The 22,084-nt window shown below is 42.3% G+C and overlaps 1 protein-coding gene across 3 annotated transcripts in view; it reads right to left on the bottom strand.

Moving 5' to 3' along the window:
* jade2 (jade family PHD finger 2) overlaps positions 1-22,084 on the bottom strand; it is a 71,534-nt gene that overhangs the window by 2,597 nt on the left and 46,853 nt on the right. For 2 of the 3 annotated variants that reach the window (XM_077224805.1, XM_077224804.1), the window contains exons 10-11: positions 20,612-20,729; positions 7,573-7,701 (exon numbers count right to left, since the gene is read on the bottom strand). In XM_077224805.1, the coding sequence (XP_077080920.1) occupies positions 7,573-7,701; positions 20,612-20,729 (247 nt within the window). Of the gene's footprint in view, positions 1-7,572; positions 7,702-15,328; positions 15,552-20,611; positions 20,730-22,084 lie in introns of those variants that run through there. The other variant, XM_077224806.1, reaches the window with a different exon arrangement.

Here is a 22,084-nt window from a genome sequence, read left to right as displayed (position 1 = left end):
GGTTCAGATCATATTATGGTTTTTGAGTCATCATTTTTTCAGACCAGGGGGGGAAAAAAGGGGGGGAGGAGGGGGGTTAATGCAACTTTGCTTTTCATTTATTACTTAAAGCCCACTTTAAGTACTTCAACACCACTGCAAAAATCTAGTTTTTAATAATTACACTTTAAAGACAAGTGAATAGTCAGTAATAAAATACGAAGAGATACACAAATTACAGGCATCGATAAATACAAAATAATAAAGTTAGGTCTGACAGTAGTAATCCGATACAGACATGTAATCATTAAATGTAAAATAACACTATAGTGTATAAATTAAATTTAGATTAATCTTTGTTAAAGATGTGTTTAGTTGTTTGATTAACATTATTGACACAGCATCAGGAATATTATGCCGCTGACACTAAGAGCGGATGCACGGATCTAATATACTGATACACATCCCAATTCTTTCTCAACACACTTAAGACATAATCGACTGTGTTTATAACAATATTTGCAGAGACGGGCATTTTAACATGATTTTGTGTATATGTGTCCATTCAAGCGCAAGGAGATGCGAAAGAGGAATCAATTCGGAGTAAATTTAAATCTGTAACGCGTCTCTCTCTGTGTGTGTGTGCGGCTGTACGCTCAGATAACAGTGTATCTCTCTGTGTGTGTGTGTGCGGCTGTACGCTCAGATAACAGTGTTTCTCTCTGTGTGTGTGCGCGGCTGTACGCTCAGATAACAGCGTCTCTTTCGCCTCTGGCTTGAATGTTTTAAAATCGCTTGAATGTGTAAATTGCCAAGAAAAAGATACATTTTCACTCTATGATGGTTAAACTTGGCACTTAATCCACGAATCACGAGCGTGCCGGTCCGTATGGTTCAAGGGTCAACTGCGATCCGTTGCTCCGCTGGTAGGGTGTAGAGCAGTGCTCAACCTGGTCCTGGAGGACTACCATACCTGACTCTGAACGATTTGGGGGAAAAAATATTGGATTTTGCGACTTTTCTGCTAAAAATTGTGAGTTAAAAAATATGTTTGTTTGTAGGACTGCACAATTTCACCAAAAGTTTGTGACTGTATATCATTATTTCCGGGCTGGGCATTGACACAAATTTCACGATTCGATTTTTAAACAAAAGCCTACATTCTGATTCGAGTTCGATTCACTATCGATTAATTGGGGCCTATCAGGCTAATTTCCTCAAGCAAAAAATCTCTCTAAAAATAAAAACAACAACAAATTTGTCAAAGATCCTGATGTGGCGGTATAGACTGAAAAACAAAAAATGTTGAGAACCTCTGCTGTATTTACTTTTGGCACAACAGCCAACAGAAGTCTGAAATAGTTTGTCTTGCCTAAGAAACATTGCCTAAGGAAGTATTTTAAAGTCCTCCTGTGGTGAAAATCCAGCTTTTAATGTTGTTTATGTCTATGTGGTGTTTTTAATATGCTTTAAGACAAACAATGTGTAAATTCACAAGTCGACACCATCAGAGGTGTAAAGTCCAGGGGTCCGAGAGTAAAAGTCCAGCCACATGTTTATTCCACACATGACCTCAGTCAGCTGATTTCACTAATTAGTTCTCTAGCTGAAAAACGTCTCGGTTACGTATGTAACCTTCGTTCCCTGAGTAGGGAACGGAGACGTTACGTCGGATGACGACGAATGGGGGTTTCGCTTAGAACACCTATCGACTTCGAGTATTACAAAACGAGCCAATGGCGATGATATGCCATGGGTCTGCGGAATTTGCATAGCGTATCTCCGCCCCACCGCGTGGGTATAAAGGAGGACACCGGCAACATGCAGGTATGTCTTCGCTGAGGAGCCGAGACTGAACTCAGGCGTCTGCCCAGCGGTACAGCGGAAGTGGCAGGGAGACGTAACCGAGACGTTCCCTTTCGTAGTCACTCTGAGTTACGTCGGATGACGACGAATGGGGGTCCCCGTGAAATCACGCCACCTTCACAACTGTCTTCCAGTGCCCTGCGAAAGTCTGATCCCCCTGTCGTGATACTGGCACGGACGAAGGAGTCCTACTTAACACAGGAATACCAAGGTACACTGGGAAGCATATCTCAGAGGAGATATGCCGCAGCATGCCTACCCGTAGGGAGGACTTAAGAAACACATATGGCCGGAGGGCTTCATATGGAGGAATACTGGAGTGACCAGCCCGAGGGGTGGCAACTTTCAACTCCAGGAGTGGCAAGGTGCCTTGCCAAGGGAAAGACACATGCTCAAGGAGGCTTACAGTGGAAATACACACTCAGGGAGGAACCATGCACACGGAGGCACCTAGCCGACGCTCAGGCAATAGACCCTGGCGCCAGCGTCAACAGTGCTGGAGGAACTCAGGGCTTCAGAGAGGAAGGCACACCTAAGGAATAATCGCACCTATCCAGTCCGTGGAGTGGAATGGCGAGCAAGCGAAGACACCTGAACGGGTCCAGTACTAGCTGACTGAAGCGAGTACACGAGAGGACACAGGCTCCACTCGGAGATTATAAAATCTGGCGAATGTGTTGGGTGTCGCCCAGCCTGCAGCTCTACAGATGTCTGCCAGCGAGGCGCCATGCGCTAGAGCCCAAGAGGAAGCCACATTCCGGGTGGAGTGGGCTGTCACACCAAGGGGGCACGGTCGGCCTTGCTGTTGGTAAGCCAAAGCAATGGCGTCCACTATCCAGTGGGACAACCTCTGCTTTGAGAGAGCCTTTCCCTTCAGTCTCCCACCATAACAGACAAAGAGCTGGTCTGAGTTCCTGAAACACTGCGTCCTGTCTACGTAGGCACGGAGAGTGCGTACTGGACAGAGCAGTGCCAAGGCTGGGTCTGCCTCCTCCCGGGGCAGCGCTTGCAGGTTCACCACCTGGTCCCGGAAGGGAGTGGTGGGAACCTTGGGCACATATCCAGGCCGGGGTCTCAGGATCACGTGGGAGTGACCGGGCCCGAATTCCAGGCACGCTTCGTCAACGGAGAATGCGTGCAGGTCCCCTACCCTCTTGATGGAGGCCAATGCAACCAGGAGCGCTGTCTTTATAGACAGGAATTTAAGCTCAACTGATTGCAGAGGCTCAAAGGGAGGCCTCTGCAAGGCATTTAACACCACAGAGAGGTCCCAAGAGGGAAAGAGAGGAGGGCGAGGAGGATTCAGTCTCCTAGCTCCTCTCAGGAACCTGACGATCAGGTCGTGCTTCCCCCAGAGACTTACCTTCAACTGCTTCGTGATAAGCGGCGATAGCGGCCACATACACGTTCAGGGTGGAGGGAGACAGCCTTCGCTCCAGCCCATCTTGCAGGAAGGAAAGCACGACAGTGATCGGGCATCTCCTGGGGTCTTCTCTGCGAGAAGAGCACCAGTTGACGAAGAGGTTCCACTTCAACGCATAGACATGTCTCGTGGACGATGCTCTAGCGGAAGTGATGGTAGCCGCCACCGCTGGTGGCAGGGTACTCAAACCGTCGAGGGTGCCAGAGGGTGCCCCATCTCTGAGAAAGGAGATCCTTCCTCAGAGGAATTGGCCAAAGAGGTGCTGTCGCAAGGAGTATCAGTTCGGAGAACCAGGTCTGGGTGGGCCAGAATGGCGCAACCAGAATGACCTTCTCCTCGTCCTCCTTGATCTTGCACAAGGTCAGTGCAGAGAAGGCTCACTGGGGGAAACGCATATTTGCGTAGGCCCCGCGGCCAGCTGTGCGCCAGTGCATCCGTGCCGAGTGTGCCCTCGGACAGGGAGTAATACAGGGCGCAATGGGATGAGTCGTGGGAGGCAAACAGGTCTATCTGTGCGTCCCCGAACTGGTCCCAGATAGCTGGACCGACTGGGGATGGAGTCGCCATTCGCCGGGAACGGGCCGAAACCGTGACAGCTCGTCAGCTGCAAAGTTCCGATCTCCCGGAAAATAGATAGCACGAAGGGACCTCAGGTGCTTCTGACTCCATAAGAGGAGGTGGCGTGCGAGTTGCGACATACGGCGGGAGCGTAGACCACCCTGACGGTTGATGTACGCTACAGTCGCGGTATTGTCTGAACGGACTAGTACGTGTTGACCCTTGAGCAACGTGCGAAAACGGTGCAGGGCAAGGCGTACTGCCAGCAACTCGAGGCAATTGACATGCAGAAGGCGCTGGGGTCCTGTCCAGGAGCCCGCGGCAGCATGTCTGTTGCACATGGCGCCCCAGCCCGTGGAAGAGGCATCTGTGGAGACACAACATGCCTGGAAACAGGTTCTAGGGGAACACCGGTCCGTAGAAACTGAGGTTCCACCACGGGGTGAAGGACTGACGGCAGGTCGGAGTTACTGGAACTCGGAGCGTGCCATGATGCCATGCCCACCTCGGGACTCGATCACGAAGCCACAGCTGAAGCGGTCTCATATGAAGCAATCCGAGCGGCGTTGCCGCGGCTGCAGAAGCCATTTGCCCCAGGAGCCTCTGAAACAATTTCAGTGGGACCGCACTCTTGCCATCGAACTGTCGAAGACAAGTCAGCAGTGAGTGGAGCACTCGCTCGTAAGCTACGCGGCCATAGCGACCGAGTCGATCTCCATACCGAGAAAAGAGATCCTCTGCACGGGGCAGAGTTTGCTCTTCTCCCAGTTGACCCGAAGGCCCAGACGGGCTAGGTGCCGGAGCACTAAGTCTCTGTGTTCGCAACCCTGATCTCGAGAGTGAGCCAATATTAGCCAGTCGTCGAGGTAATTCAGGATGCGAACCCCGTGTTCGCGTAGGGGAACAAGGGCTGCCTCGACGACTTTCGCAAGGAGACAGAGCCAACCCGAATGGGAGAACGCGTACTGGTATGCCTGCCCCTCGAAAGCAAACCGGAGAAACGGTCTGTGTCGAGGTAAAAGGGAGACATGAAAGTAGGCGTCCTTCAGGTCTAACGCTGCAAACCAATCCTGTGGCCGCACGCATTCGAAAATGTGTTTGGCCTTGAGCATCTTGAACGGCAGCCTGTGAAGGGAGCGGTTCAAGACGCGCAGATCCAGGATCGGCCGTAACCCACCGGTCTTCTTGGGGACAATGAAGTACGGGCTGTAAAACCGTGACTTCATCTCGGCTGGAGGGACAGTCTCGATTGCACCCTTCGCCAGCAGGGTAGCAACCTCCGCTCTCATGATAGGGGCATTGCCACCGACCATAGTGAAGCGAACTCCCCTGAAGCGGGGAGGAGACCTTGCGAACTGAATCGCATAGCCGAGCCTTATAGTTCCGGCGACCCAGCGGGACAGGCTGGGAGCTCTAACCAAGCTGCCAGAACTGAACCAGCGGGGTCATGCGAACAAGGAGACCAGGGAAGGTCCAGCGTTCCACGGGGGTCTGCTCTGCCAGGGGTCTGGCGACAGAGGGGGACAGGGCGAAGCGGTCGGTGGATGGCACGCCGTGTCAACCGCCTCGGGACAGAGGGGGACGAGGAGAGCACGGCTTGTGGGCGGCGTTCTGTGTCATCCGAGAACTCTGTATGCTCAGAGACGAAAGAGTCAGTTCTTTCTGAATAAGGATTCTTCCCCAGCCCTCCACCGGGGAAAGGAGTGGCCCTGCTACCAACTCCTGGAAAGAACTGAGTCTCATCTCTGAGCAGCCCATCTCAAAAGTGCCGCTTAACCGGCGTTTAGCGGGTGGCGGGGCTGGAGAGGGCTGTGGCATCCCCCCTACGGTCTTCCAGAGCCAGGCCCGGAAACGGGCGGGGTTGGAGCCGTGGGAGGGAGCCTTCGGCGGTGGGCAGACTGAGGGGTCTGAGCTGACGGTGGGGCCGTCGGGCAGAATAACCTCAATCTGCTCACGGGCGGTTGAGAACTGTTGGGCAGAAGCACTCAACGGCACCGCCGAAGAGGCCGACCTGGGAGATGGGGGTGTCGAGCAGACGGGTCCGCCCGACATCGTGCACATCAGACCGGTCAGCCCCAGACTGGTGAACATCACCTGACTCCGAGAGCGAACGGCCACTTTTGTTGCTCGGAGAGCAAGGTCAGTGGCGGCGTGCAGCTCACTGAAGAGCCTCGGGTCAGTCCCGCCCTCCTGCATGTCCATGAGCATCTGGGTCAGGTAGACCAGCAGAACGGTCATGGGATGCAGTGAGGCAGCTGCCTGTCCTGTGGCACTATAGGATTTCGCCACAGATTAGTGTAGACGAAAAGAACTACAGGCTTTGGACGGGTGCTTAGGATAGCGCCGGGGAGCACTCTGAGGACATAGTAGCATAGCAACAGAGCGTTCAACCGGGGGAACCCCAGTGTACCCATGGGCAGCGGCCCCTGAGGGGAGGAAAGGCGGATGAGACCAACGAGGGAACCCGTGATCTCATCATGCACGTCCGGGAGGAAAGATATTGGGGTTTGCCGTGGACGCGTCGGCGGCCTCACCCAAAACCAATCGTCCCGGGAAAGCATGGCCGTCATCTCCGGATCAGACTCAGGCACAGCCGAATGCACACCAGAGGGTGGCAGCTGTGACGAGTCGTCATTTCCAGAAGAATCAAGCCCACCTAGTGATGCTGCTACAAACACAGCATCATCCTCTGTAGCTTCAAATGAAAACACACGGGCCACCCGAGGTTAGACTCGTGGAATCATCAGTTCGCTAGCGGGCACCGTCATTAAAGAGGGGGGGCTGGGGCGTGGACACAGAGTCTGCGCCTTGTTCCAGACCAACACCCTCAGGTCACCCTGTCCACCAGCCGAAGATCGGGTAGTGGATGAGGGGACTCTCACTCTTGCGAGTTCACCGAGTCTCGACCTATATATGACGCGATGATCACGTTCCCAGAGAGAACATGAGTCATCCACGAGCGCTGTTCAAGCATGATCAGAGCCCAAACACACTAGACAGCGCTCGTGCCCATCAGTGTCCGATACCAGTCCGCTGCAACCAGAAATGCACGGGCGAGCCGTCTTTAAAAAGACGTGCCGCGTGCAAGCTCTTTTATGAGAGGAGAAAAAAACTCCGCAATGTTGAAGTGCACAGGGAGACACACACACACTGGCAGATCACTGCACAGATCAGCAGGCACTGTGAGCTCGCTGCAGATCGCCGTCACACCACTCGGAGTGACTACGAAAGGGAACTGCTAATTAGCAAATCCAGGTGACTGGAACAAAATACTGAGGAGGAATTTTACTTTCTGAACCTGGACTTCACACCTCTGAACACCATTGCCAAGTATTTTTTAATAAGTGAAATTCCTAAGAGGAGATTACACACATTTGACAATAAATAATTTTCAAGAGAATACATTATGATATACCAACTCATTTGCATATTCATAGAACAGCTTATACTAAATGAGGCAAGAGTGTAGAGTTACATTCAATATATTTTAAGGCTTGAAGATTTTTCTTTTTTAAAATATGTAATTTTGGTGATAAAATTATTGACTACAGGGGAATTTTAAGAACCATAAAATGCATTTTAAAAGCGCAACTGAATTTTACTGCTGGTCGAACTGAATCATTCTGATTTTCTTTAGAAAAAAGTTTTTGAATCTAATTGAACTGGCCGTTCACATCTCCAACAGCTGCTCATCTCAGAGAGCAGAAGTCTGCACAGACGAGGACACTGGAGGGCTAAACACTCACCCAGCTGTGTGAACAGAGAGGTGTCTTCTGATTTCCATTTGTCCTTTTTTTCTGGACTGCTCTTCCTCCTTTCTTTGGCTCGTTCCCTGACTCCATTGCGGTGAATCTTCTCCCCTCTTAGATTTTTCTCTATGAAGTGCAGAAAACAGAGTATGCAATACACTTAAAATGAGCAATTAATCTTCCACGGCAGTGCTGAGAAAATTAATTAGACATTTTCACTTAAATATGAAAAAGGGTGCGTCTCAATCAGCTTCGAGCTCGTGAATCAGTATATCGTGTTCATGAATTGGGGCATTGGTGAGGAGAGTAAAGGACGCTGGCTCACGACACATTGGGACAACATCAACGCAGAGTTTATATCTTTCTGATATTTTACTTGTAATGTTATTTAAAGCACATTATGATAAATAATTTGCTTGTTACATATACGTGCAACATTTCAGCCATTAATAAATGATAAATGTTAGCTAGATTTAGGGTTGGGAATCGAATACTTGGTCAGGAATCGGATACTTGTTATAAAATTAAAATTCCGCGCTGTTTTTTCAGTGCTACAGGCGTGTGTAACTATATTATGCAGCTCTTAAAGTGACAGCAGCCTAATATTCCTGCTGCCGTCTCTATAATGACACTAATCAAACAACAAAAGACAAAAAGTGTTCTTTAGCTGTTGATTTTTGTTCATGATATTCAGCTACAATTAAATATTTTGCAATAAGACTAAATGTGAATGATATCTAAGTTTTTTTTTTTTTACCTCATTGGAATCGAAATTAGAAATCGATAAGAACTGTAATCTATAAGCGAAATCGAAATCATTAAAATTTAAACAATACCCAACCCTAGCTAGATTATGTTCATTACCTGTCTAGCGACGAATGTCTATGCAGAAATATAATTAAATAATGGTTTGTATTTTTAAGAACATCTATCACGTTTCGCTATGTGCAGTGAGCTGGCTCACGTGACTCAAGTTTCACGCTTCAGAACTTCCGCTGAGAGAACATAGTGAGCCCTGGTTTTCACAGTGCATTGTGGGACTTTTTAGGGATCTGATTGATACACACCCAAATTATACATCCAGTGCTTCTAAATCTCAAACCTGTCACCAAACACTAAGTGTATCCCTAATCTAACATCTAACACGCCTGGTTTACATCATCAGCTCAGCTATTATGTCAAGACACTGTCTAAAGTTCTAGTGTGACCCACTAGCAGTTAGCCTGGGGCAGCCAGTCTTACTTTTCGGTATCAAATTAGGCTAATCTACGTTTTTATGTAACTGACTTAAAAAAAGCAATGAACGGTCTTAAAGAAAAAAAATGCATGTCTAACTCGTAAGACTAGTCTTAGCGGCTATGCAACCGGTCCCTGAATTCAGGACAAAAGGAAGATATGCGATCAGTGCAGTCAGGGTCACACACACACGCCTTATGCTTACTTCTTTCCTAGGGCTGTTTGCGTATTATTTCTAAGGATTGTTAGGACTACACCACTGCATGCAATATGTAGTGCCGTGTCTCCAGAACAGGTTTGAGAAGCACTGAGTTAGATGAAAAGATCAGAGAACACCAGACTTTACATCAACAGTCCACAAGAGGGAGTGAGGCATAACTACAAATCTGTTTTATTGCTCATTGCAAAAGAACAAACCTGGCTGTCAACAAGTGCATTTCATTTTAAACTTCTTTAAAAATATATATTCTTTAAATTTAGTCAGTGTTCATTTCATATTAGACAATTTTACTAAATAAAATTGTGTCTAATATTAGTCTATACAAATTTTAGTTGACAAAACAAATTTTACACCAAATATTTCATCATTTCAAAATTTACAGTAAAACGTGAAAACGCTGATCTCCTGGATTAATAATATTATAATGAGTGAAATACAATATTTAGTTTGTTTTATATTTCAGTTATTCATTGTCCATGTTTTAGTCCATTGTAACTGAAATAGCTTAATCACAACATGATTTACGCATTTTGCACAACACTGCGTTCATATCTGATTAAAACATGTGAAAAGTGCACATATTCATACTTGTAAAAGAGCAATTATGTGTCACAATTCCCTATGTCTCTGATTTCAAGGACTCTTAGTCGCCATAGTTATTCATTGTTTCATTGATTAGTCTCACCTGTTACTCATCATCTTATGTATATAAACCCTCAGTTGTCTTCTATTCTTTGTCTTGTGTTAAAGTTTTGTGCTGGTGTTTCTGTGTATCGTTCCTAATGTCTATTCAATTCTTGCTTCAAGCCTTAGTTTGGATTATCAAGTCTAGCCAGTGTGTGACATTATGAAAATGCATTGTCAGAGATTAAACTAAAGTATGTACTTAATGAATGAAACCTTTAACGTGTAAAGACTAATGTGAAAGGCATGGCAATTTTATTGTCATGAAATCATATATTGGTGAATAATTTTCTCATCAGTAGATATCTTTGGGTATGATTTTTTAGGAACATGACACTGTAATGCTGATATTTTTGAGTATCTAACTGAAACCTGGGCTGCCAACTTTAGTTTCCTGGTCAGACTGAGATTTTGATGGTACGGGCTGAAACGGTTAACTTTCCCTATAGTCTACATTGACTAGCAAGATACCTAACACTGCCAGCCAGATTTCTTACCTGCTAATTCACTTATTTAAAGGTCCCCTATTATGCCCCTTTTTCACAAGATGTAAAATAAGTCTCTGATGTCCCCAGAGTGTGTATGTGAAGTTTTAGCTCAAAATACCCAACAGATCATTTTTTACAGCATGTTTAAATTGTCATTTTTTGGTGCTCAGAAAAACGCGCTGTTTTAGTGTGTGCCCTTTAAATGCAAGTGAGCACGGCACAGGGGGCGGAGCTTCAAGAGCTCGCGCTCAGTCTCAGGACAATTTCATCTCACAGAATGATGATAATAATATCAGAAACTCTCAGTAACGGTGTTCATTTCGACCCGGAGTCGGACAATAATGCCTACAGAGTCAGAGTGCTGTATAGAGATTGAACAGGTATAGTTTAGTAGTTCAATTACGGTCATAACATATTTGTCATCTGCATGTATCCACTATTAATAGCCTACAAGTCTGCTGTTTCGGACCAGGTCCGAATGATGATCAAAAATATACTGATGAGTTTAATAAAGTTTATTGTACATAACACAAAAGATTAAGCTCGTCTTCAGCGGCTGCCTCAGATTTCGGGAGTAAATAGAGAGAGCTGTGTGGATTAATACATCCAGCCACACAACACCTACAACGCTGGGAGACATTCTCGTCAGTGCAGCAGCTCTGAACTCGATCAGGGCGGGTCTATGTTAGAACGGCAGTGTCTGTCAACACTCGTGGGCGGGGCCTGTACTTAGTGACGTCACTAAAACAGCATTCTGAAAACAGGTCGTTGGGAGACACTGCTGATAATTAAAAAGGAGTGAGTGGATTTTTATCACTATTGGGTGGTTGTGTACACACACTGCCAACACACATTTATGTCCAAACAGCATGCAAAAGTGAATTTTGCATAATATGGGACCTTTAAAAAATTTCAATTATTTATGGAAAATATAGTATGAAATATACTGCATCAAGTTTGTTTGTCCACTGTTGTAAGGCAGAAAGAGTTTTTTCCTGTGAATGTAAGGAAATCTTTTGCTGCACTCTCTCCTTCCAATAATTGCAAGAAACCTTGATTACTCGTTTATAAAAACTACTCTTTAGAACTAGCCCTGACAGCTTGGGCTGTTTCTAGGCAAGTCACCAGGAATATCCAGGTATTCCTAAAAAAATCCACCAGGAAAACAACCCCTGATTCATGCACACAAGCAGAATCAGCCACCAAATGCCATGCAATGCTTCCATATCTCACTGCAGTAAATGTCTGCACCAGTTAATGATAGTTGCTCGAATGTGATGTTGTCAAGAGGGTTTGTCTGTTTACATGTGCACCAATGATATGAATATTTGTAATAATTAGAGTGGGACTCAACTGAAATAAAATGTTTACATCATAAGCAAACCTCTTCACATCTATTTACATGCAGTTTTCCATGAATGCAATTATTATTAAGAATTATGTACTTTGATGCACAACATAAAAAGTTGATCTCAAATGCAATCTGTGTTTAGGGTGACCAGACATGCCGAAAAATTCGGGACAGTCCCGAAATCTAAGCTGTTGTCCCGAATCCGGTGCTTATTTCCTGAAAATTATACTACAGCAAAATTATACTTTCCTAGACCGGAACCCCAACACGCCGCTAAAAAAGCAAAAACGTACTTAAATTATGTTGTTTATCTTTTTCATATTACTTCAATATATATTCATATACAGTACCTGTTGTTTTTCATTTTTGATACTGCTTTTCCGTTTCTGTTTAATATTGTTATATGCCGTGTGGTCTCCTAACAAGATAAGAGAATCTCTAGATAAGAGAGTCTCCATCTCAAGGTTTTTAACATCACATGATGATGTTGTAAAGCAGTAATTTTCATATTATAAGACTTAAGACAAAGACAGATGTTTAACAGATTATTCAGGAAACTGTTTATTTTTAGCACCATTTTGTCTCCTGCTTTGTGCTTTTACCTTACTTTGCGTATCTTTATGCCTACAATACCAATTGAAAAAAAGAGAGAAAAAAGACCACAAGCAGCCAAGCAAATTTCAGCAGCTAATAACTTAAACTGTCTTACATGAGGCTGTAAATCAAATATTGTGAGGATTGGCCACAGGGTGCCACTAAAGTAAGCTAACGGACATTTTCTCTAATTAATACAGAAGAGTACAGGCAGAAATAAGCAATGCCCTTTTGCTCTGAATCCTCCAATGCCCCCAAACCAGACAGTCATAGGGATTAACATTTCTGCAAGACAGAAAAACTCATCCTGGGCTGTTTGTCTAAACTTGTATGAAATTTGGTATGTATCATCCATAAATGCTCCTGAAATTTAGTATGCATCATCTGACAGCCGCAAGACCAGCCGAACGCTGTGAGTGTGTGTGAGAAATCATGAATGGTGAGAGAACATTGAGTTTGGTATGTTTTTCATTCAAACCAAACTTGGATCTTCAGCCGATAGTTTAAATCCCGTAATGTTTACTCATTAGGTCAGTAAATGGTCTTTTGTGGCTGTTTGAACACAAAATACGAACTCTAAAACGCTTTAAGCTTCTCCACTTTCACCACTTCCAGAGGGAGTTGAAAAGTGGACAAGCTCAAAAAGTTTTAGACCACGTTTACACCTGCATTTAGTGTCGTCCACTTGTGATCCGATCTACCAAAATACATTTTAATACCAGCTGTAAACAGGGCCAAAAGGGTGTGTTTGTAAAAACTGTTTGACTATGGCAATTGATTCCTACAATAATAATAATTGGACTCCAATAATTACCATTTGTGGCTGTTTTTATTTGATAAATTTTATACATTTCCCCAATTGTATGTTTATTGCTATAAAGCAACAAAATCACATAAATCTGGTAACAGGGTTGGAAAAATGGCAAACCTCATAGACAAAGTATAGAAAATAAAACGGATTAAATATTTAGTTTGAGCTAGGGCAGGGCAATATGGCAAAAAATATTTGTTTCCATATTGATCGATAGTAATATTTATCACGATGTATAATTTTATAATGCTGCCAGCCTGAAAAGTATCCTGACAATGACTGAAGCCTGGAGATACCTGAAGGTTCATTAATTAAATTTTTTAATATAGGCTATTAACATAATTAGAATAACGACATTATTATTATTTTTTTTTAAATTGGTGTGAGTGAATGGTTCAATGACTCAAAGACACTCGTTTAATTACTGGATGGAGCTGCATTTTTGAACAGATCTCTTGAATGAATAATTCAATGACAAACAAATTTTGGTCCCACCTTTTAATAAGTGGCTTTAAGTTCTATTTACTTACATCGAAAAATAAGTACAATGTACTTATTGTGTTCATATTGTATTGTGAAACACTTTTGCTGCTATTGAGGTGTGATACGGGTACGGTTAGGGTCAGGTGTGTGTGATACGGGTAAGGTTAGGGTCAGGTGTGTGTGATACGGGTAAGGTTAGGGACAGGTGTGGTGGTATGGGTCGGTTTAAGGTTGGGTTAAGGTGTAAGGGAAGGGTCAGCTGTGTAATTAGAAATGTAATTACATACATTAATTGCAGCTGTAATTACATGCAGGTATTTTCAAAATATAAAGACAATGTAAAAACATGTATGTACACAATAAGTCCATTGTATCAAATTATTAATTTCAATGTAAGTGCAGAGTACTTAAAGCCACTTAATATAAAGTGGGACCCAAATTTTTAACAGTCACTTGTCGCCACCTACTGGTGTAATGATACAATCTTTATTTGAAGCATTAAGTTGCTTTTAAAGGTGATTTAATCTATTCTGATGGCCACTGTAGACATTAGTATGCATATATGTCAGAACTATAAACTTGTTTTCCATTACTTACACTCTAAATTACTTACTTCCAAACTAAATCCGGTTGTCAGTTCACCTTTTAGTCTGTTCTGTACACACACAGTTCAGTAATTTAAAGAAGTGACCACCACATTCTACATCCGAATGACAAATGCATTTAGTGACAATCGCATTCACAAAAATCCTAGGCAGTGTGTACAGAACTAAACTGATAAACTAGTTATTAATGAGGTATTTCAACCAGCATCAGAGATGTTTCTCTCTTCTGTATGCGCGGTGCAAGAAAATCACAGGGGAAGAACTACGTGTTGCCAGATCTTGCTAGAAAAAGCCAACAACAAGCCCATAAAAAAGCAAAATAAATCAAAATGCTTTGATGAAAATAATACCAAAATATCATGACCCGCACCTCCTCATGAGCTTTATGAGGCAAGCTTAAACAAGCCCAAAAACACTTATAATTAGTGGACATGGCAACACTGCAAGAAAGCGCTCAGTGAAGCAGCCTTCACAAGCATAAACAAAACACGACGTCTCCGTTGACTGCATTAGTCAAAATTCTTGAATATAAGTTTTTTTTGCTGTAATATTACTTTGGTCAGAATAGTGTCAGTCCTGAAACTTTAAAGTGTGCATGCGGCCAGCATGTGGGTGTTTTAATTGAAATCGCAATCTTTTAATGATTAATTGTCCAGCTCTATAACCTGTACAAAAAGTTCACTATTAAGATCAAATAAAGTTTAAAAATATTAGCTAAGGACTGGATTTACATGTCTGAAATGATTTAGAGGTAGAAATTTGAGTAAAAAGTGCAAACAGGATTGCTGCAAATAAAAAAAATAAATAAAAAAAATGTTAGACTTTTTTTTAAGACCTGAAGAAATGCCCTGACATGTGTGCTCATTTCTTGGCTCAAGTCTGATGACACTGTATTCATAAAACACATACTTAACGAGACTTTTGAGAACTGGATCTTGTAGCCTAGAGATTTAACAATATATTGATTTAAATTTTTTAAGATAGTTTTTGTGTCACGAGGGAGTGTCGATGGCCATGAATCGATGTGATTCACGACTGGGAAGACAAAGACCCTCCCCTAATGGTCCAATCAAGGTAAAAGTGACCATGAGGAACCAAAGAAAGAAGGTGAGAAGATTAAAAGAATGGGTTTTCCCTTGTTTGTAGTTTATTTCAACACAACATAATCAATACACAATGAAGTTCAAAGACACATTGTTTAACACACTAATCTAAACATAGACGCTTGAACTGTCAAACACCTTTGTTCCTGTTTGACTGAAGGTACAAGTAAACTATTACCTGGTATTTCCAATGTGTCTGCTGCTTCTTTTGCACTGAAGAAAGAAAAAAAACTGCCCCACCATCAGTAGTCAGTGATTCACCATGTTCATGTAAAATACTAGTTCAATTTAGTAGAAAAACTTGCTGATGTTGGTACAGCGCTGTCATAGAAAAACAGTTGGAAGAGACTTGTGTGAATATAATGAGTCTGCAGGACTCATCAGTAGTGTCTATCTGGTCCCTGTATTAAAAAAAAAAGAAAAAGAAAGAAAAAAGGCGTGTGAGCATGCCGATATTAGGAGAAACTATATTATTGCATTAGTAATCACTATTAATATTACCCACTCATAAGAAAAACATGATTTTTGTAGTCATAGAGGCACGCATGCTTTGTATTTATTATCATACATACAGTATGTCATTTTATATTTTAGAAATTAAGTTATTATTATCACGTTATAAACGTGTGTATGCAAACAGTATTTCACAGAAAACATTCTTTGCCTTTAACATTCATCATATTACAGTGTAAACAAATTAATTTTATATCGTATTATGTTTAACATTATAGAGCAAAAACGCTTTATAGGTCATTAGGTTGCTTATATTTGACATTTCAAAGTTTCACTCGATTTCACACATTTCAATCTGGCGATAAAATAAAAAGGAAAATAGTAAAATGTGTTAAAGTTTATGTAAAAATAGCACGCTAACTAATGTGAAAATGAATCACTTACTCGTCAGAAAAGATATCCTCCGCTGAATCAAGCCGCGCGCCGCATAGCATTCTTCTTCTTCTGAGGTAAATTCAAGGCTTATTCCTCACAGCGCGTCTTCTTCCAAACTCGATGAAAAGCAGAAGAAATCTGATGAAGCTTGATGCTTTGTGTACTGAGGTGACGGGGCGTTTACAGGTTCGTGTGGACGATTACCGTATGAATGAGGTGCGCTGCGAGTGGGTGTGGCCACATTAATAATAATGAGCAGAGACTTGAGAAACTGTATCTCTTGTTGGGTTCATATGGATTACATAAACTGATAATATTTGTTGTCATTACAAGCATTTCTCGTGTCTGTGCGGCAAGTATTCGCATTTAATATTTGTGACGCATTTCAGAAAGAATGTCATGGAGACTGAGACAGCAGAAAGCACACCCTGTTCGTTTTCTTTATTTTAAAAAAGCATAACGTTTTGTTGTTATTGTGAGAGTACACAAATAAAAATAGACCCTTTACAGTTTCAAATTATCTTATCTGTATGACCAGAAATTATTTTATTGTTTTTTCCAGAGTTTTTTCCAGAAAACCAGAGTTTTTTTCGCTGGTATTAGGAAAAAATGCAAGTGATCACGTCAGTGCATATGCAAACTAGGGTAGTCGCGGTGAAGGAATATCCCTTGCCGTAATTTTGAGGGGCTCAATAGCGCGATATGCGGTTTTATTTTACCATTTATTTATTTATATTTATTTGTTGCTATATAAATAAGTGTTGTGATGAGGTCAGCATGCACAAAAACAAGGACATTTTCAATAACCAATAGAACCGAAACTAAACAGCGTCTCTGCGCACAGAAAACTGTCACTCAACGCATCGTTACGGCAACGGACTGTTTTTGAGTGAGTCATTAAACCGTTCATTCAACGAACACGTTCAAAAACGCTGATTCATTAAAAGATAGATGTAATGAAACAAGGTGTTAATTATTTTTAAACTTTGAGCTCCACTTTTCAAGGCTCAGCTGATGCATGCATTGCATTTGTAACGCTCAAGCTGATGCTTCACTTAATAGAGACCAATGGCATTGATTCAATGCGTGACTTATTTTCCCGCGGCTTCCTCGCGCTGTGGAATGCAGATTAGCGCTGCCGCTGACGCCATTCATGGTAAATACAAATATTTCGTTTTCCTTGGAAACGGCAGCCTTTTTCACGAATATATGACTTGGCCTCGAAGACAGACAAATACTTTTTAAATTTTGAATACTGTTCAGAGACAGAAAGTAGCGCAGCTGCTTTGTTTATGGGGTTACTAGGGTAAAGGCTGCACTTCTGCTGTTCCATCAGCGCCACCTACTGTCAGAGAGCGAACATGCATTTTCATTCACTCGTTCCGCCATGTGCTTTTCATCAGTATTGGGTTGTTTACATCGGAGTGCTGATGCCTTTTTGACGTAGCACACATGCTAAGTTGCAAATATTAACCGGTTGATGGAAAAGTAATCTAAAAAAAGCACTGGTGTCATTAGTTGTTTCCAACCATCTCGTGAGTGAGGTGCACACTGTGACAGACTACATCATAAAAAAGACATGTGTAACACAGTCAAGTTGCAAACTGGCTACTACCCAAGACTTGGTGCTACCCAGCCGAAAACCGCATTTACACTGCAATTAATTCATGCCCAAATTCAGATTTTTTGGCTATATCTGATTTTTTTGGACGACACGCTTACATCTTCTTTTAAAAGTGACCCATATCTGATATCTGCCTTTACACCATACTTAACGAAACTAGCAAAAAAACAACATTATGATATCAAGAAATCAGTTTCAATAGTACATTGTGTTTAATTCATTGACATGGAATTCATAGAAACATTTTTAATGCAATTTTTTAATCTTTATATCAAAAACATTATATAGTACAAATTCTTCAAGACAGTGACTATGTACACGGATCCACTATTAGTGTTACTGTGCGTTCACACCGGACGCGAATAGCGCGTCAAATTCACGTCTACCGCGCCTAGTCTGACACTTGACCACTTTGTGTTAATTCGCGTGTCAAGAGTGAAACTGACGCGCGTAAAAATTAAAGTTTCAAGCGAAATTTACGCGCGTCAGAATCGAAACCCATTGGAGGCCATCTTTTTTATGTTGATCGAGCATTCATCGTAGAGTCACCCCTCTGTATTTGCTCTGGAGAGCAGAACGGCGGCGTAGGGGTAATCGTCACCGTATTTGTGTCCATCAGACCCTTCGAAGGACATAAACAAATGTCCACCCTTCGAAGGCAAACCCAGTGTGGCGAGTTTCACCATTGTCTCGCTCCAGGAGCTGCGCCTGGATGACGGCGGCTTTCAGCGGTACTTCCGCCTGTCCCGCACCCAGCTTGATGACCTGTTGTCCCGCATCGGAGCGAGGATCACCCTCGCCCTCATCTACCTAATCTGTCATTTATTTTTGTTTTGATGATAAATGGAGCCAGCCTCCAAAAGTGATTAATCTGTCCTGTGATTTTTCTCTCTCTCTCGAACAACACTGTCCAGACACGAACTTATGCAGTATGTTGGTTGTCTTTACATTATAATAATATTTCATATATCTAGATATGGAATAAATAGCATTCAATACAAAATGAATATGTCTCATATATTTAAATCAAGTTTTATGTGATAAATATTTGCTTTGTTGTGCATTAGAACCAGTCATATTACAAAATAATTTATTGAAGCCTCCAGATACTTCACCACATGACAGCAGCATGCAGCTAGGCTCCGGATTGGTTAATGCGGCGCGAATTGACGCAGAAGTTCAGATTTTTCAACTCGGGCGGCAGACGCGAATTCGCGTCAAACGCGTGAATGCACAAATAGCACTAACTAAATCATTCGCGCGTAACGCGCTTAACGCGCCATACGCTTAATTCGCGAACTTGACGCGCGAATGAGGCGAATTCGCGTCTACCGCGCCGCGCCCTACGCCTCATTCGTGCCGCAGGAATTTTTTACGCGCGTAACGCGTCTTTGCATTGACTTAACATTGAAATCACTCGCGCCTGACGCGCTATTCGCGTCCGGTGTGAACGCACCATTAGTGTGTACTAATGGTCTCGTGGAAGAACCTTTCTTTGGCATGTTAGAGCTTCTGGGTTCGAATCTGCCCTTGTATATGTGTGTTTCATCATTAAAACCAAATGTGTTCATCAGAGATTGTACATCAAGAGCAGGGAGATGTTTGTGTGCATTTTATTTTGTGATTTCACAGGAACGAACAGAGTCTCCACGACAGGACAGTGCACGAGTCGACTGATTCAAAAGCAACACATTTCAGCACCTCTTATTAAACACAAACGAACAAAATGAATACTCTGCTAGTCAACTAGAGATGTCTAATTTGTTGTAGATATATCTGTGCCACGAAATGTTTAAAAAAAGTCACTTTTTTAATGACGTACGACTCGCATTGACAGGGGAATATCCGATCTGTCCACTTACACATGCACATATCCCATTCATATCAGATTTATTTCCACATATAAATAAGGCCTAAAACCGGATCTGAGAATATCGAAATCCATGTGCTTTTTTCCTGCTTACACGTTCGAGGGGTGTATCTGATCTGTGTCACATGGGAGGGAAAAAAGAAATCTGAATTGGGTCACTTGAACCATGCAGTGTGAATGCGGCCTAAAAGCATATATTTATGACTTTTTGATGGCGTTAAAATCATGGGATTCTAATTTGAGACTTTCAAGATTTTTTAATGCCCCACGGGAACCCTGGCAAAATCTAAACTTTGTAAACCATTCACTAGATTAACAAGGGACCGCATTCTCCTACTCTTGGTGTTGTCAGTGGGATAGTATCATTTCAGGTGAAGGAAAATGTTGTGTTTTCCAACCGTCCGTCGACATATTTTGCAGGCCGGATCACACAGAACGCGTTTTTGCATTCTACTGCGCTACTTTTCCACTGGTTTTCTAAGTAAACGTGCTAGATGGATGTGTTTCGCGTCTTTCGTCGCGTCGCATGCATGACACGGCATTATAAAAACACGTTAAAAGAAGTTCAAAAAACACAATTTAAGAGATTTTTCAAATGATCTTCATCTCCTGTTTCCGCAAAATCACGTTGTGTAATGCATTCTTACCTTTTTTTCAACAATTTCCTCAGCTTTGGAGGGTAACACAAGTTTGTTTCCCTCATCGGCTCTTTGGAGACTGACTGGATGTTGTCACATTTATTTCTGATGTGTGATAGACTGGTAGGTTAATCCATTTAGAGTAAAATGCCCAGAGCTTATCATTGAAGTCAACATAAAGTATCGCTATCTCGATATCGTTAATCGACCAGCCGTAGTTTGAGCACCTTCTTTCTTAAAAAGTTAAAATAATACATTTTTGAAGGGTAATTTTGAACCCTATTTTAGCCATAAATGAACTTGACTCCCAAACACTGCTTAAAGCTCTCATAATCTTCTCACTTTGCTTCATTTCCAGCTCAGATATTGTGCTATCAATTAAAACCGATAGATCAAAATATTAAAAGAATAACATGAGATTGTTGTGAAGAGTTTCCATACCTCCAGCCAGGTCCTTCTCTAAGAGCTGGATCTGCAAGGAAAAGATCTTCTCCTGCAAGTTGCATAAAGAGTGTTTGATCCTCTCTCTGCGTGTGACCATGTAGCACAAGTTTCTGACCTGAAAGAAAACACACCAGTCACTAAAATAGCTATGGTTAGGAGTTAGCATGTTTCTGTAAGACCTCGCTGATAATGCCCACTTTACATCTCACTCAGTTTGTCACATTCAGCGCCTTTGCTCATGTGCAATTTTTTGCCTACAATGACTCCAAATATGAACAATATTTTCCAAATGTTTCTACAAACGATGTATTCTTCGTCATGCATCACGTTTTATAAACCTTAATAAAACATCTGCTCCACCCAGATGCGCTTCTATGGTGAGACAATGGAATTAAACACACGCTCAAAGTATTCATTATTCATAGTATAGGTGGGAAAGTCCTACCACAGTTCTGCCAATGTATTTAACTCACTAACCTAATCAGTGACTAACCTTCATAATCAATAATAGATGAGCACCTTTACTGTAGAAAAGGGTTGGCCAACTTTGGTTCAGGAGGGCCATTGTTTAGCTCAACCATTATCAAACACACCTGAACAAGCTGAACATTAACCCCGACAAAGAGGTTTTCATGATGACGATACAGTATGAAAGCTAGTATATTCCTGTAAACACTGTAGCGTCATTTCATGTCAAATCAAACAAATTTCAGAAACTTCCCTAGCTCAAATTTCTGAAGAAAGACAAACATAAATGGTGAAGAAAGATAAAATATTAAATGTCACAGATGTATATTTACTCAGTAATCCACTGTTTTGTAGTTGAGGTTCAAAATGACAAATTTTCACCTGAGATTAAGCCAAATAACAGGGTTTAAAAATGACTTTAGAAAGACGGCAGCATCATTATTATTATTATATTTTTACACAGAGATTGGCAGGTCTATTAGTGAAGTCTGTTGACTTTATCAATCTTTGTTTCATTAAATGCCAATGGTGACAGTTCAAAAATGGGGAAAAGCACTTTGTGTTATTTTCCCCCCGTTTGCATGCCTGTAACTCCAGAAGTAATACAGATATACTAATATCCTTTTCGATTTAGCTTTTTAACAAACTATTCTTTTGGTTTCCATGTTTTTAAGGCCTTAGATGGTTAAATCCTAGAGATATGGAGATCCCAATACGGCTCCATGAGTAAATTGGTAAATTATATACCCATTTTTATTGGCTAAAAACCAAATGTGGGTCACTTTGCATACAGCTAATACTTTTTTATTTTACATAGGGATATCTGAACAACAGATAATGTTTTTTTCAACACATTTGCATAGAATATACCTGTCTGAGTGCCAAAAATATTGTTTTTCCAATGTTTGCGTGCCTTTAACTCTAAAAGTACTCTGGAAGGAAGAAGATCTTCCAAGCTGGGTCACTGGACTTGGTTGAATGGAGACTGAAACAGGTTTATAT

The sequence above is a fragment of the Siphateles boraxobius genome, unplaced genomic scaffold (assembly GCF_051911475.1).
Source record: "Siphateles boraxobius isolate OS27281-9 unplaced genomic scaffold, OSU_SipBor_1 92, whole genome shotgun sequence".
NCBI classification, from domain to species: domain Eukaryota; kingdom Metazoa; phylum Chordata; class Actinopteri; order Cypriniformes; family Leuciscidae; genus Siphateles; species Siphateles boraxobius.
Note: the sequence above shows the minus strand (reverse complement) of the source record. Positions and strands in the feature narration are given on the sequence as shown.